Source organism: Gekko japonicus, unplaced genomic scaffold (genome assembly GCF_001447785.1).
Source record: "Gekko japonicus isolate JY-2015 unplaced genomic scaffold, Gekko_japonicus_V1.1 scaffold2938, whole genome shotgun sequence".
NCBI classification, from domain to species: domain Eukaryota; kingdom Metazoa; phylum Chordata; class Lepidosauria; order Squamata; family Gekkonidae; genus Gekko; species Gekko japonicus.
The window spans coordinates 132,207-147,355 of NW_015170364.1; the positions used below are offsets into that span (position 1 = coordinate 132,207).

A 15,149-nucleotide genomic window follows, 5' to 3' on the forward strand; every position below is an offset into this window, starting at 1 on the left:
AAAAGAGATTGCAGAAGCCTGAAGATCCCCTCCTGACCAACAGCCTAGTTTCATCATCCCAAACGTACAAATCCCTGAAGAGCCTGTAAAACCATGCCAGCCAATTACAGATCTATCACACCTTAATTCACATTTCCATTAAAAACAGTTCACTCCTCAGGTTGAGAGAGAATTAGCTAAAGAAGCGGGTACGTGCTCACCCCCCCCCCCCCCCCCAAACTGGGGGGGGGGGCCCAGGAACAGCTGGGGCTCCAGAAGAGGCTCATCAGTCTATTATGACCATCAAACATAGGCTATAGCATTGGGGGTGCATAAACATTCTCTGCTCTTTTCCATCCCCTTACGATCCCCAAAAACACAGCAATGTATACACTTCAAAAACAGGCCAAGTTCTACTGTAAACCCATTTGCCTTCCCCTTGCCAGCTTCCAGCCACCCAAAACATCCTTCTCTCTCCTACGCCACCCTGTCCTGGCTAGCTTACAGATCCAAACGACATACTGGAAAGAGAAACTGCCCTTTTTATAGCAAGGCTTTTGCAGATCTCGAACCCACAGGAGTAAATCCAGATTTCATGGAAGCACATGACTCTTTGGTCAATGTAAGCTGTCAAAGCGGTTCAGACCTGGCACTCGTCGGCGTGATAAACGGCTTGAGCTATCTGCAGGGGTGCCTCGACAGCCTAGCTCTCATATCTCTATGGCTAGAAGACAACCACTTCAGAGTAGGTTAAACCACACCGTCCTCTCCTTGGATTTCTTCATCTTCCTCCATTTCTGTTTTGATCTGGGCCACACCCAGGCGGTATAAGGTATCCCGGATCACCACCTCACCAGGCTGGCAGCTTTGCACAATCTCATGAATCTGCCTGTTCACAATCTCACGGCTAGAGAGGAAATCCATCAGGCGATTGTAGAGGTAATAGTGGGTTGCGCTGTCAAAGGTTATAGGCCTCTGGCGGACGTTACTCGTTTTGCTATCATTGATGGCTGCAATGATGGCACTGTAGGGTTCTAGTTCCCGGCAGAGAGAGAGAGAATGATGTCGGGCTGTTGAGTCACTCTGAGTGCTCTGCTCTGTCCCAGTAAAAACTACTCGGCGGGATGCAGACTTGGTGACTGGGTGCTGGATAGAATGTTCAGCACTGGTCATGTCCACATTGTAGTGTCTGTCCAGAAGTTCTGGGCAGGACACGTACTGATGAGAGAGAAAGAAAACAAAAGTTATTTCATACCAGGGTAGTGTTGTTGTTGTTTTTAGTTTCCTCCATCAGAACTGGCTAAATAAACTAAACCCATAACAGGAATCAGTACAGAGCCTTGAATGCACTGGATTTGCTGCTGGGTTCAACCCCCTAAGTGGCCATACACTTTTCTCGTAAATAATAGTCTTCCATGCTTAGTTCTCCATTTATTTTAATAGGAATAGCTGATTATTGCCACTGGAAAAAGCACTCGAGATAAGGATGAATTAGAGATATGAACACCCGTCCTGGACACTTAAACTTTCAGACAGGCACTGAATCGTATTTCCTTACTGCGGCCCTTTTCACATCACCCTTCTAAACCAGATGTTACCCACTGCTGCCCCAATTTTGAGTAAAGCTGATACAGGGATGGGGGTTTCATACAGCAAATTTCCTTCTGTTAACGAGCCGTCTCTGAAGTGCTATTGTCATTTCGCACAGTGCCGCTTTCCCGCCGCCCTTTTTCACCACACGATCTTCCTCAAACTTGTAAAAAATGTTCTATAGCGGTTTAGCACTGTAGCACTTTGGTGCTATAGCGACACCATTGATGGAGTCAATGCATCTCACTGGTGGCACTATAGCACTATAGTGTTCACCTTAGAACAGCATAGAATGCATATATGGACTAGAAGTCCAAGTCACTTTAAGACAGCTTCATATATTTATAGGCGTTCCCATTTCTGCTAACATATGCAGTTTGGGGCAATTCATCAAAATAGCCATCCAGTATTCGACTGACTAAAAAACCAGCACCATCTACCATTCTAATATGCCATTCTTTCCAATACTCTGAGTTTGAAAAACAGGTGTAGTCCTTAAATGGAGGACAGAAGATGACTGCAAAGGTAACCCAATCACACAAGTATACCATGATGGATAGTGCTATCTTTTAAATTAAATTTTAAATAACCTAAAGTTGAATGCAGTAGGCAAAACAAATATTTGAAAAATGGTATAGACTGTAGCAAACAGAAAACTGTGACCACTGGGACCCTTCCCACGTACACCCGTCTCTCAATAACATCTCTAGAGAGGACATCACAAATGCTCTCACTCGCTTTGAAAACAGTGCAACAGAGCAAGGCAACTAACCCTTAAAGGTTCCATGGGGTCAGAGAAGCAACCCTGGTTCCTCCCCCACATCTGAGCAGTCAAGTCAGGATAGCAGATATCTGCACACAATGCCACAGAAGTGGCCAAGTCTACTACATAGACTGGTGGCCAGTGGCGTGAAGAGGCTAGGAGATCCACATGGTCCCGGGGACTTTCCCCTCTCACAATGTATTTTGAGCCACACACGACCTGGGAAGATAAAAGTTGTAGTAGGTTTGGTGCAACACACTGGAAAAAAAGGGAAGCACCTAGGGAATAAAAACGAACCCAGCTGAGCTCTCAATTGCCACCCTATGCTTTTCAAATGCCAGAACAACAACTGAATCTTTTCTGCAAACAAACTAAATTAAATATTATAGAAGACATTTTCCACTGGTGGCAAAAAGAAGACAGACCACGCTAAAGCAAACACTTAAATTTCTGTCTCTAATTACCACATAAAAGGCTTGCTTCTTTGCTGGAAGCCATGAAGAACAGTATCAGCCAATCTAGCCATGTAACATAACACATAAACCATGACAATTTCTACTTACATATATCTTACACTTTATAATGCAAATATCAAAGTTGCTGAAGCATTTCATGGCTCTGATCAGCTGTCCACACTTCCCATGCAATAGTGCAACTTTTAAATCAAACTCACCTGGTGTGGGCACACTTTGTAAATTTTTCCACCAGTCAAATGTGCAGGGGGCTGTTTGATCTGTGTCCCATTCTGTACAAAATCATACAGAGCCAGCAGAGAAAGACAGAGTTGCTCCTAGGAAGTATCAGCATACCAGCAAAGCAAAAACAAAACAAAAAAAGCCACATGAACATAGCTGATCCTTCAAGAGAAGTGCAGGGATGTTAGAGGCAGGTATACATGAATAGTAAACCTCTTCCAGACAACCTATGAATAAAGTTATAGTTTGTTGAAATGATGCAATGGGGGGAGGGGGATATCGTCAGGTGGACAAACTAATCCCATTTTCTTCCATAGGTTTCACCCAGTTTGACATGGGAATACGCACAGATTACCTAGATTAATTTCAAACTGGCTTTCCGTCTGGTTTTAGGACAGAGACAGCACTAGCTGCCACAGAGAGGCTGAGAAAAAGACAAGAGAAGTGTGCTTCTATTACTTATCCTAGATCTCTCAGTGGCTTTTCGTGCTATTAGCCAGGACATCCTTCTGGATAGCTTTACAAGTTGGGGATTCAGGGCCTCTACTTTGCTATGGTTCTGCTCTTCGCCGGTCAGTAGATTTCAGAAGTTTGTAAGAGGCTGTTGTTCTCAAGGGTCAATTTGATCTCCTGTACTTTTTAGATATCTACCTGACATCATTGACTAAAGCCATCCGGAACTACTGAGTACAGCTTTAACTTTGTGGACACCAAACTCTGTCCTTTTCATTTTTCTGGGGGGAGGGGGAATGGGACAGTGTCAGTCTTGAAGTTGTGTATGAGCGCTCTAAACTCAATCTTGATTTAAAACAACAACAACAACAACAACAACAGGGAAGTCCATTCTATGGACCAACTAAAAGTGAAAAGATTTGTCTTTTGTTTTCCCAGAAGACAAGGGTCACAATTTAGGGCTGCTCTTGAGTGTTTGGGATCTGGCTATGGCCCAGAAGACCTATTACCAGCTCTGGCAGTCGCAGCCTATACTGGAAGACAGGAAGATCCACCTGTCATAACTTCTAGACACATGCCATGTTGTGCTGACTGCCAAGATGGGCTGGAAACTGCAACTAGTGCAGAATACTACGGCTAGCTTAACATCAGGCATGAGTAGGCAAAAATTATATGATGCCTATGCCAAAGCAGTTACAGTGGTTTGTATGTTTCTGAGATGAATTTAAGGAGCTTTGCTGTCTGCATCCTAAGGATCTCAAGGAGCACTTGGTTCCATTTTCGTAAATGAGACTGTGATACGTACCTCTGATTGGGGGAGAGGAGGTTTTCCGGTTTTTATTGTTTTGCGTGATGCTTTAAAATTTTAGATAACTTTAAATTGATTACTAGTAATAACAATTATAATTATTGTCCTAAAATTCTAATACATTTGGTATAACAGAAAAGCTCCATTACCTTTGAGTCACCCGCATCCCACGGAATACTGCACTGTGTCAAGACATTCTGGAGCTCTTCCTTGCTGTAAGAACCAATCTGCTCCATTTTACAGGCTTCATCCTGAATCAGCCTCACCAGAAAACTTGCGTTGCCTAAAAAGCAAGAGATCATTTTTGTTTAGCTGATGTGAAGTTTGAAAGGTAACATTTGTTGTAGGAATTCTAATGGAGAAGATCGTACTGTAAAGAATGAAGTGAGACATACATACTGGGTTTTTTTCCCCTTTACCTGTCTGTAGACAACAGTGGTGATTCTGCCCTCAGGTGCTAGGATCACCAGGCTGCTTGGTGAGCTCACTCTGGAGCAGGCTCCTAGAAAGGTCCTTTACTATCTCCCCATGAACATTCATAAACTCAATTGCCATGCTGGCTGTTATGATAAATGTCTATTCAGGAGTCTTGAACTGCTGATTTCTGTAACTGTCCTCAACTGTCTGCAGTCTCTTTTAACTGTTTTTACCTCAGAACATTGAGATCCACAGCTGAGCAGTCAGAGGGATGTGGGTGCAAGCAGGCAGGTTTTACCTCAGAGGTATGAGGTACACACTTGACTAGTTAAAGGGGGGGGGGGAGAGAAGGAGGCAGCAGCCTGCCAGGCACATGGAAAACAATTGGGGGAACACATTCTGCCCCTTTTTTACCCCCTTAGGGGTCATGTTTCTCAGAAATCTCTTCGTAGTGAACCTGCTGGGATGGCCTTCCAGATGGATTAAACTACCATGGCCCTGCTCCTACATATGAGAAACACCCAACTGTCTGGTGTAAGGGGGGGAGGATTTTGTTTAAAGGCATCTGGGAGGTTGGGCCAGCAGCGGCACTAAGGAAATCCTTTGTCTGTCAGGTGTAGGAGGAGTAGCATATCTGAAGGCACCGGGCAGGCTGGGCCAGCAGGACTGCTAAGGAGATGCTGGCTTTCAATGCTCTGCTCCTGCACCTGACAGACAACCACCTGTCCGGTGGTGGAGGGGTGGATGGGAGTGTGTCTAAAGCCACTGAGGAGGCTGGCTCAGCAGCATTGCTAAGGTGTTTCTGCTCAGGCAACCTCCATGGTGGAAGTACCCTGGCCCTGCTCCTACACCTGACAGACACCGGCCTGTCTGGTGTTGTGGGGGAGTGTGTTTAAAGGCATCGGTAAGGCTGGGCCAGCAGCAGTACTAAGGCAATCCTGCTGAGCAAGCCTTCCTGACAGCTGTAAGCATCCCACCCCCTCTCCTACACCTGACAGGAAGCTGACTGTCCAGTGTAGAAGGGGGAGGGGGGAGGGGGCAGGGTATTGCAAGCCATTGTGGAGGCTGGGCCAGCAGGATCACTAAGGTGGGCTCCCTGATGGTTTTAAGCACCTTGCACCCACTGCTGCACCTGACAGACAACCGCCTGTCAGGTGTGGGAGGTGGGGGGAGTGTGTTGGAAGCCATCTGAGAGGCTGGGCCAGCAGCATTGCTGCACCTCACAGGTGGTTGTTGGCCATTCCCATTTCCTCAACTGTCATTAACTCTCTGCAGTCTCTTGTAACTGGGTTTTTTTCCACCTCAGAACACTGAGCTCTGCAGCTGACCAATCAGAGAGTGGGGGGTGCAAGGAGGCAGCAGCCTGGCAGCCACATAGGATGCAATGGGGGGAGCACATTTTACCCTTTTTGACCCCCTTAGGGGTCAAAGTTCTAAAAATCCCTTCTTGGTGAGCATCTACATCATGGTGGGAGTGCTCTCCACGAATGTTGTGTTCCTAGGTCGAGGGATTTAGCCTAGGCATTGATTTTATGGTGAGGGGACTTTATAGAAGGAAAATTCTTCTTGTCTCATAGTGAAATGTTCTAGCGAAGCCCCTTCCCAAGTCTTAAGCCAAAGTGAGAAAAACCAAGAATCCAATTTATAAAACACCAACTAACATCAGGAGACCTGGGGCAGGTTATATTTTACAACTGCAATGACAGCATTGCAAAAAACATCTTCCCCATCATGAAGATCCATGGAGAAGTAGCAAACTTTAAAGGCTCCTTAACCTTTAATTTACCCAACCATGTTTGGTGTCATGTAAGGATAACCCTGGCAGAGATTGTTACAAATGTGCACAGGCTCTGTCATTGGGCAACAAATGGGATGAGGAATATCTAAGCATTACAACTTTCATGTGGATTTTGACTGCTGGAGTTTTCTAGCAGCACTAACACAGGGGCTGGCAACATCTATATCATCCTTTTAAAGATTCTACCATACCTGAAAATACAGTCGTTCTAGAAGCAGAGACACCAGTGACTCTGCTACAGACCAGAACTTCTACAGAAACAAATTACCTGGAACTGTATGTGCTTCAAAGTTCTTCTCTCTCTCTGTGTTGACAACCACAGAGCCCCTCATCAGCGGTGGGAAAAAGGGGGCTATGATAGAGGCATCAAATTTTGTGATAGGGATGCTGGAAGGAAATGCCACTTGCTCTATGACTTCAGTCTCCATAGTAGACCAGAAATCTTCTACATTTACTTCACTAGATGCCAAGAATTCTGGCCAGGTAAACTTAACAGTGAAAAGTGGGGAGAGAGAGAAAACAGAAGTATGAACAGCTTATAAGATTATATTTAACCAGTTATACATTCTGCTCAACCCTATACATTTAAGTTTGAAGTTCACAGGACTTTGAAGTTCACTGGATCACTCTGCTCTAGGTTCTTCCAGAACATATTCCATATAGGTTAAGAAAAATGGACCCATTGCCCTTAGGTCGGCAAACAAGGTAATGCCTCTGAAAGTCCCCCTTCTCTTGTTTTCAAAGGAGTAAATAAAAATATTGCTTAACACAGCAAACAGCGTATTAGCACTAAAATCAACACTGTAAAGGTGCAGCTGGATGTTATGATGCCTAAGATTGTCTACCTCAATATTTTTCAGCGACAAAACATTTTCCACATTCCTCTGGGCTATCTCAACTTTGGGTGCAATGCCACAGATACCACAGATCATATCATTATAGTCCCGGACAGTAAGGCATTCAAAGGCCCAATATCCATTGCACAGCAGTTCCTCAAGCTGACTCAACTCCTCAGTGTTCAGATTTTTCTCTGTTGGGAAAAATAGAAAATGAATCATGTAACCAAAATACCTACAGTCACATTCATACCCAAAGCCGCAGCCTTACTACAAATTTCAGTGGTAGAAGGAAAGGAGTTACTGATCCTGTGAAAGCAACTTTATACTCTGTCTGCAGATAACCCAATGACAGATCACCTTAGAGGACTCTGTAGAGCCTTAGTTGCTCTGTACCATGGGGCAGCTATAGTCACACTTGCCTTGTTGAAGCCTACGGCACTGCATAACGATCATGCAGCAGATATTCAGCCCTAATCTTTCAGCTGTCACTGCAGCATACCAACAGCCCCCCCCCCTTTTGCCCACTGACTTCCTCACTTGGCTAAACTTTAAAAGAAATCAGCCCTTCTGGAAAAGGGCTTTTCCCTCAGCATATGCCACCAAGAATATTGTGAAACTGCTTCAGTTCTAGACAAAATGTGAAATGGAAGCTAGGGTCATTTTTGACACAACAGACTGTAAATTGCTGAGGAGGTATCTAAAAGAAGAGGAAACCCCATCACACTGGAGAGTTAGATTACTCACTGTAATTGCAAGCTCAAGTCCCAAGTTGTGTGTGTTTTTAAACACACATGAGCACCCTGCCCACCCCATCCATAACTTTAAACACGATTTTGGCAGACTGATGAAATTGCTTCAAAGACAGAAGAAAGGGGAATATCAGTACCAGTCTGCTCCTGCACAGATTCCAAGATACTGCTGATGGCCACCTTAGGATCCTCGCCGAGTTTAATATGATTTCTTATAGTGAACAGAAGGTCCAGGCTCACCAAAAGCTTGTTGCCTACATTAAACAAGCCTGCAGTTGGGAAACAGAACAGCTATTAATATGAAGCGGAAATAGAGATCATAAGACAGTGAGAAACTGTCCCAAGTTCAGCCTCTGCTACTACACATAATACGGACACATGGAACATATAATTTAAAATGCACTTATCCCAGTTTTGCATTCCTCCCCTTAAAGCCCAGGGCTTCTACAAACTGATTTATTAATGCACTCACTTACCTGTGTATATATCATTGAAACTGTGGAGGGCCAAGCATTGCACATTCACACACACCTTGAGCTGAGCAGTGACCACTTGCAGCCGGTTAGCTGTCAGCAACCAGCACTCCTGAGGGCCTGCAAGGGAACTGTAACAATGGAGAGGAGATGAAATTAACCATGTATGATAAACTGGTCTCCATCTTTTGTAAGTAGAAAAACCACAACACACAGTCTGATGCTGTTTGCATCATTCCCATATGTGTGTGTTTGTGTGCCGTAAAAACAAATGAACTGGAAGCCACAGACATAGTGCCTATTCAGGCTGCACTAGGAATGTGACGTCTTGAGACACATATGAAACATGGAATTTCTCTGAACCTCCATCAATAAAAAGATCAGAATACACAAATTGTAAGCTATCTCCAAACATCTCAAGCGAACAGAGATGGAACTAAAATCCTAATTTCAGCACACAGGAGGTATACACAGAACAGAGATGCAAGTAAAAATGCAAATACAACTTCCTAAGATTCTAAAACCACAGAGCAGTCTTGAAATAAAGAGAATTTAACAAAGATACAATTGTGAGATTTCAACCCCAACATTAAGCCAAAGGCAATCTTATACACAAGGTCCCAATAATAAATTCAGCTCTCGAAGTTGAAAAACCTACTTCAAGCCCCCTTTGAATAAGGGGCTGCTACAGAGAAGACACTGAGAGGATGGAAACTCATAGTAATTTGACCAAGAGGTTTGCTCAATGGTGACTGTCTCCTCGTTCATGTTGGAAAGGATGAGCCGAGAGCTGTTGAGTTCATGAATCAGTGCAAATACGTCAGCCAGCTCAGATTCATTCTCTGGGATCTGTATTACTTTGCGTAGAAGCTGCAGAGTAGATTGGCGCTGGATTTCTTTTTGGGACTGGATTAAAGGCTCACTGGTGTTCAATACATCCCTGGGGCCAGCAGTGGCCTCCTAGAAAGAAAGGAAAAATCTCACTTTGATTCTCTGCCAAGGCACTTGAGAAATCTGAAGCATCACAATATTGGGGTGGATCTTACCCATATCATACCACTCCACTGAGAAGTTTCTTTCGTTATTGAAGTATTTATACTACAGCCCACCCTTTTCTTTTTGCTCAGCTTTGAATTGTTCCTCCAATCCAAGCAGCTGTTTCATTGGAGGACAAGCCACTTAAGTTGGAGGAGAGCTCCGTAGAGGTGTTTAAATCCACCTCACTGCCTCTATTTGAAGTCAAATGTATTGTTATTGCTATTTATAGATGGTGTTAGAATAAATGTATCAAATCAAGTTAAAAGTTTGAGTTTTCTTACCACTCAGCCTTGCTCTTGGAAGAGTGGTTTGGTGTGATAGCGAAGAGTGCCTTTTATCACCAGCTCCTGAACTCAGCTGCTAAATAAGCAGGTTGGTGCCCTCATTCCATTACATCAGCTGGCCCCTTATCAAGATTCTGCTCACCTGGCGATCCTGATCTATGCTACTGCAATCAGTGTTTTGGACTAATGTAATGTGCTCTATGCAAGGCTCCTCTGTGGAGTCAACCACTCAGAACAGACAACTCCAGTGCTGTGTCAACTGTACTGGCTACCTATTTGTTTCCTGGCCCACATCAAAGTGCTGTTTATTATCATTAAAGCCTTTGGTGGCAAGAGCCCTCACACTTATCAAATGACATTTCCCAGTATACTCCTCTGTGTCAATTAAATTCTGCAGGCAGCCTCCTGTGCTCTCCCTTAAGACTGTCCACATAGCCATAACAAGATCACGGGCTTTTTCTGTGATGGGCTCAGACCTTTGGAACAGCCTGCTACAGTTGGTGAGGAAGAAGAAGAGAAGAGAGAGAGGAAAGATTGGATTTATACCCCGCCCTTCACTACCCAAAAGTGTCTCAGAGCGGCTTACAAACTCCTTTCCCTTCCCCTCCCCACAACAGACCCCCTGTGAGGTAGGTGGGGCTGAGAGAGCTCTGAAAGAAACTGCTCTTTTTTCAAGAACAGCTCTTATCAGAACTACGACTTGCCCAAGGTCATCCAGCCAGGTGCGAGTGGGGAATCAAACCCAGTTCTCCCAGATTAGAGTCCGCGCACTTAACCACTACACCAAACTGGCGCTCTTCCATTGCCTTCCATTGCTACATTTAGAAAGGCATGGAAGGCAGTCCTACTCCAGATAGTATTTGGTGGATAAGCTGTTTCAGCAGATCTTGCTGTGAGTTTGTTGATCCTATAAAATTTTGCAACTGCTTAAGTACCAAAAGTACCTTTTCTAACTATTTCCAGATAGTATTTGGCGGATAAGCTGTTTCAGCAGAACTTGCTGTGAGCTTGTTGATCCTATACAATTTTGCAACAGTTTAAGTACCAAAAGTACCTTTTCTAACTATTCATAGCTGCCAGTTATAATCAATGCAGTACATTCCAGGAGACAATCAGCTGCACTGACATGGTCACTTGCTTGGGCAACCTGCTGACCCACACAATTTCTTCATCCAATTACCACCAGAGTGTCACAGGGAATTAGCAACCATGCTGCTCCAGAAATGCTTGTATTAAGCATGGGAAGCCACGCAGAAGGAGAATGAATGGGAAGGGAAAATAAGGTCATCACATGCCAGTAGAGTCATTTCTACTGCAGAATTCAAATGCAATCCCATTATACCTAAGAAACCCTTTTCAAATCCAGGCCATTTTTACTAACAATGAAAGATGTACCTGTTATTAGGGATAAGCAGGCTCAAAATGCAAACCAGCATGTAGTTTTCTTTAAAATAGTTATCTAAATAATATTTTTTAAACCCTTTTGGAAATAATTGGGAAAAGTAATCCTTTGCGTTCTGATGCCTTGTTGACACCAGTTCAGTTCAGTACAGCAAGGACAGCGGGAAGAAGAGAGTGGAGAAAGCAACAATGTACAAAACAGGATTGGACTGATGGGTTTCTGTGCACCATGTTTCAACCAATCATCATCTGTTTCACCGGCCTGGGGATGCTTTCTGGATTTCGTACAAACAAGTTCAGCACCAACGTTTCCCTGCGTAGTAATGTGAGGAATGTGTAAATGTGCAGTCTCTCAATAAATCACTTTGCCATTGAAATTGCTATTGTGTGGATGAGCTTCATGAGAAGCTGCCCGGCCTGGGGCTCCACAGTACCAGCTCTGCATGCTTTGTAATGCTTGCTGCCTGCTTTGGTGGGGATGTTAAACAGCTCCAAAGGCCTGCCAGCCAAACACCTCCCCACACTCCTTCTGGAACCTTGCCTTTCTTGGACTGCCAAATGTAAGCCTCTGGGCTCACACCGTCGTGAGGCATCTGTTTTTCTAAAATTTCTATATAGCATCAAGTGATTCCAGGTACAACAATAATTAAAAATAAAAAGAACCACAACTCACCAGTGATTTCACTGTTTTCTCAGTTCTGTCTTTGGCAAGATTGTAGCCACAGCTGGGGCAGATCCGTGGCTTGTGCCGATTAGTATATATATAGTTGCAAGAAGGGTTCTTACACTTGCCTCTGCCTCGTGACGTTGCCAGCCCCAGATCCTGCAGACAAACAGACCAGATTCTATCCCCCTTGCACTATATGTTCCACAAGGCAACCAGATGTCTATGTCTACCTCCTGCTTTCCTAAAATGAGATCAAACATGCTAAAACTGTTGGCTTCAGGGTCAACTTTAAACACTATAAGCACACAAATCAAGATGCCTATATAAACCCAATAGGAATGCTGGAGACTAGTATTAATAAAAAGGCAAATGCTCCATCAGGGAGTCAAGGCAAATCTTATTCAAAAGGGATTAATGTCAAATAAAATAAGACCTGTACATGTTACTTTTCACTGAATCACTGTGAGCCACCAGTGGGTGGGAAATGGAAACCACACATACACTCACACTAGCAGTTGCAACGTTTATGTGCAAATCAAACTGTAAACATTTAGGGACTGAAATTATAACAAGACATAATCCAAGAGAAAGAAGAGGAGATAGATGGGATGGTGACCTAGAAACCAAACCACATGAAACTCAAACAATGGATAAATGACACAAAGTTTTCATCTTCCAATTCAGTTACAGTCAATGGCATAATTTTCATCTATAGTCAATCTTTGGACAACCTGCTTGAAATCTAGAAAGTGGCCAAGGTTTCAAATAGTGCTTCAAGAAAGGTTTTGACAGCATCCGGTTGACCATGTCACTGTTCACTCTGCTTGATAAACAAGTAATTCTTGCCAGTCAGGAATGTGAGAGACTGTATCTATTCTCCTTTGGACCTCATCAATATTTTTCGGATTCAGATGTCAGGGAGACAAAAAATATCAGTATACCTGGTTATTCAGGTCCCAAACAGTGGTTTGGTATTGAATCCAGGGCCGGCTCTCCCGCTAGGCCAACTAGGCACTCGCCTAGAGCGGGAGGCCCTGGATGGGGCGGCGGGCCCTGGATGGGGGTGCTGAAGTTCGCCTCCCCCCGCCAAAAGCCAGTGCCGATCCCCGATGCTCCCCTCCACATCCCTCCACGTCCTTCCCGCCTGCCCGGACCCTCTCCAGCGACCCATGACCGGCGGAGAAAGGCGCCGGCAGAGTGGGTGCATGAAGAGGGGAGCCCGCACCAGGGCTGCGCTTGCAGGAGGTAGGTGGACGAGGGGGTAAAGGGCCGTGTGGTCCCAGGGCAGAGGGCTGGCTGGCTCAGGCACCGGCAGCAGGGCGCGCATACCTCCTGCCTGACGGCACCTGCAGCAGCTCTGGCAGCCTTGGCTCCCCCGGCAGGCAGCGGCAAGCGCAGCCCTGGCGCGGGCTCCCCTCTTCATGCGCCTGCTCTGCCGGTGCCTTTCCCCGCCGGCCATGGGTCACTGGAGAGGGTCCAGGCAGGCGGGAAGGACGTGGAGGGACACGGAGGGGAGCCTCGGGGATCGGTGCTGGCATTTGGTGGGGGGAGGCGAACTTCAGCACCCCCATCCAGGGCCTCCCACTGGGTTCCCAGTGGGGCGGTCTCCAGGCCCCACCAGAAGGTTGGCATCTGCAGCCTCGCCTAGGGCGCAGCCTCGCCTCGGGCCGGCCCTGCTGAGATCCAGTTTCTTTCTTTTTCCTGGGATTCTGATATTACTCAGCTCCATTATTCCCTGTGGGGAATATTTCCATGGGGCTGGAGGAGCTTTCTTTTTTTAAAGCAAATGGCACCAAAACACTTCTGCTACTCCCAAGGACTATCATTCCACTCAGGGGGCTGTCATTCCAGCCCCAGAACAGCCTATCTGGGTCCAAAGACTGACATTTTAAATCTGTTCCTCATTTTCATTGGAACTTTTGTGTGCCACAATGCATTTCAATGGAGCTCATGCAAATCAATTGGCACTCCTGGCTCCAGTTATATCCAATTGGCATTCCATCACCCCCCAATGTCAAACCAGAGAATCCAATGCAAACAAATAAAGAACACAATGTTGCAAGACCAACAGAAACAATTTCAAAGCACAGAATCCAAGCTGGCAAGCTGATACCACACCCTGACAAGAATACACTAACCCATACACACATTTTTAATTTTAAAAAAAACAGTCCTGCGAGCCTTAAAGCACTGTCCCCCCAATATTCCCAGTTACTCCCAAATATTTTGAGACCCATCTATTGTTATCCTAGAAAATCCTGGATATCATCCGGACACTCAGATAGATCCAGGAAATACTGATAAGGTATTTTTTGGATATTTATTTGGACTGGAAATATCCGAACACACATCCCTAGCCTACAGATTCTTACCAGGGTTACAGTGCAGCTGTACTTGTAAGAAGGGAATACATCTGGCTTGACCTCCACCACTTTGACCTGAGATGCTGAGCTGTTTGTGTTGCCAGGGAGCTTTGTATAGAGAACAAGGAGGCAAAAGAGAAAGAAAATTAAGTCAGATGAATTATTACCACCACCCCCACCACTTAACTATTCCCTTCACAATCCATGTAACATACCTATGGACTACCAAACTGTTGGGTAAGGAATGATTCAGACTATTATAGATACATAGTACTGGACTCGCACTAAGGAACTGACATCTGTAGGTCAGAGACTAATGCAACCCCACTCAAGTACATCGCTTACATACCATCAGCCTATTTCCCCGTCAATCCACAGTAAAGAATCAAATCGTCATTGCATACTAACATATGCATTCCAAGACAATAAAAGAACAAATATTCAGACAAAACACAGTTACCTTGTGTTCTTCTGCACACGGCAGGGGAGACTGGCCCAGCTGCTTCAGAGTATTAGGCTTCAGTCCTGAGATTCTTAAAGGGGAATTTTTTTCTTAAAGAAAAAATGAGAACAGGATGCTTAGTATATCAGAACAGTGTGTACCTATAGGCTTACTTTTATGCTCTGAGAAAAATGTCACTGTGGCTTCTGCTGCAGCCAATCAACTCTGAGTCTCAAGAGACCAAGCCCACACCTGAGATCTCTGTAAAACAGTGACATCACTCAGAGGCTCTAGAGCCACAATGCACCAGCTGTGGCTTTTCTGAGCCCTGTTCCCCAGTGTGGCACCAGCCCCATGTTCCAGGAACGTGGCCAAGGCCCATGCCGGATG

General features: G+C 45.0%; 1 protein-coding gene across 1 annotated transcript in view; it reads right to left on the reverse strand.

Annotated features, from left to right (window-relative positions):
- Positions 1–245: 245 nt before the first annotated feature.
- The window catches only part of HMGXB3 (HMG box domain containing 3), a 27,543-nt gene continuing 12,639 nt past the window's right edge, over positions 246–15,149 (reverse strand). Inside the window, exons 9-20 of the mRNA XM_015418228.1 lie at positions 14,778–14,869; positions 14,327–14,425; positions 11,961–12,110; positions 9,223–9,524; positions 8,568–8,695; positions 8,229–8,360; positions 7,349–7,533; positions 6,772–6,991; positions 4,438–4,571; positions 3,006–3,122; positions 2,342–2,551; positions 246–1,197 (exon numbers count right to left, since the gene is read on the reverse strand). Of these exons, the coding sequence (XP_015273714.1) occupies positions 730–1,197; positions 2,342–2,551; positions 3,006–3,122; positions 4,438–4,571; positions 6,772–6,991; positions 7,349–7,533; positions 8,229–8,360; positions 8,568–8,695; positions 9,223–9,524; positions 11,961–12,110; positions 14,327–14,425; positions 14,778–14,869 (2,237 nt within the window). The 3' untranslated portion in view covers positions 246–729. The remainder of the gene's footprint in view (positions 1,198–2,341; positions 2,552–3,005; positions 3,123–4,437; positions 4,572–6,771; positions 6,992–7,348; positions 7,534–8,228; positions 8,361–8,567; positions 8,696–9,222; positions 9,525–11,960; positions 12,111–14,326; positions 14,426–14,777; positions 14,870–15,149) is intronic.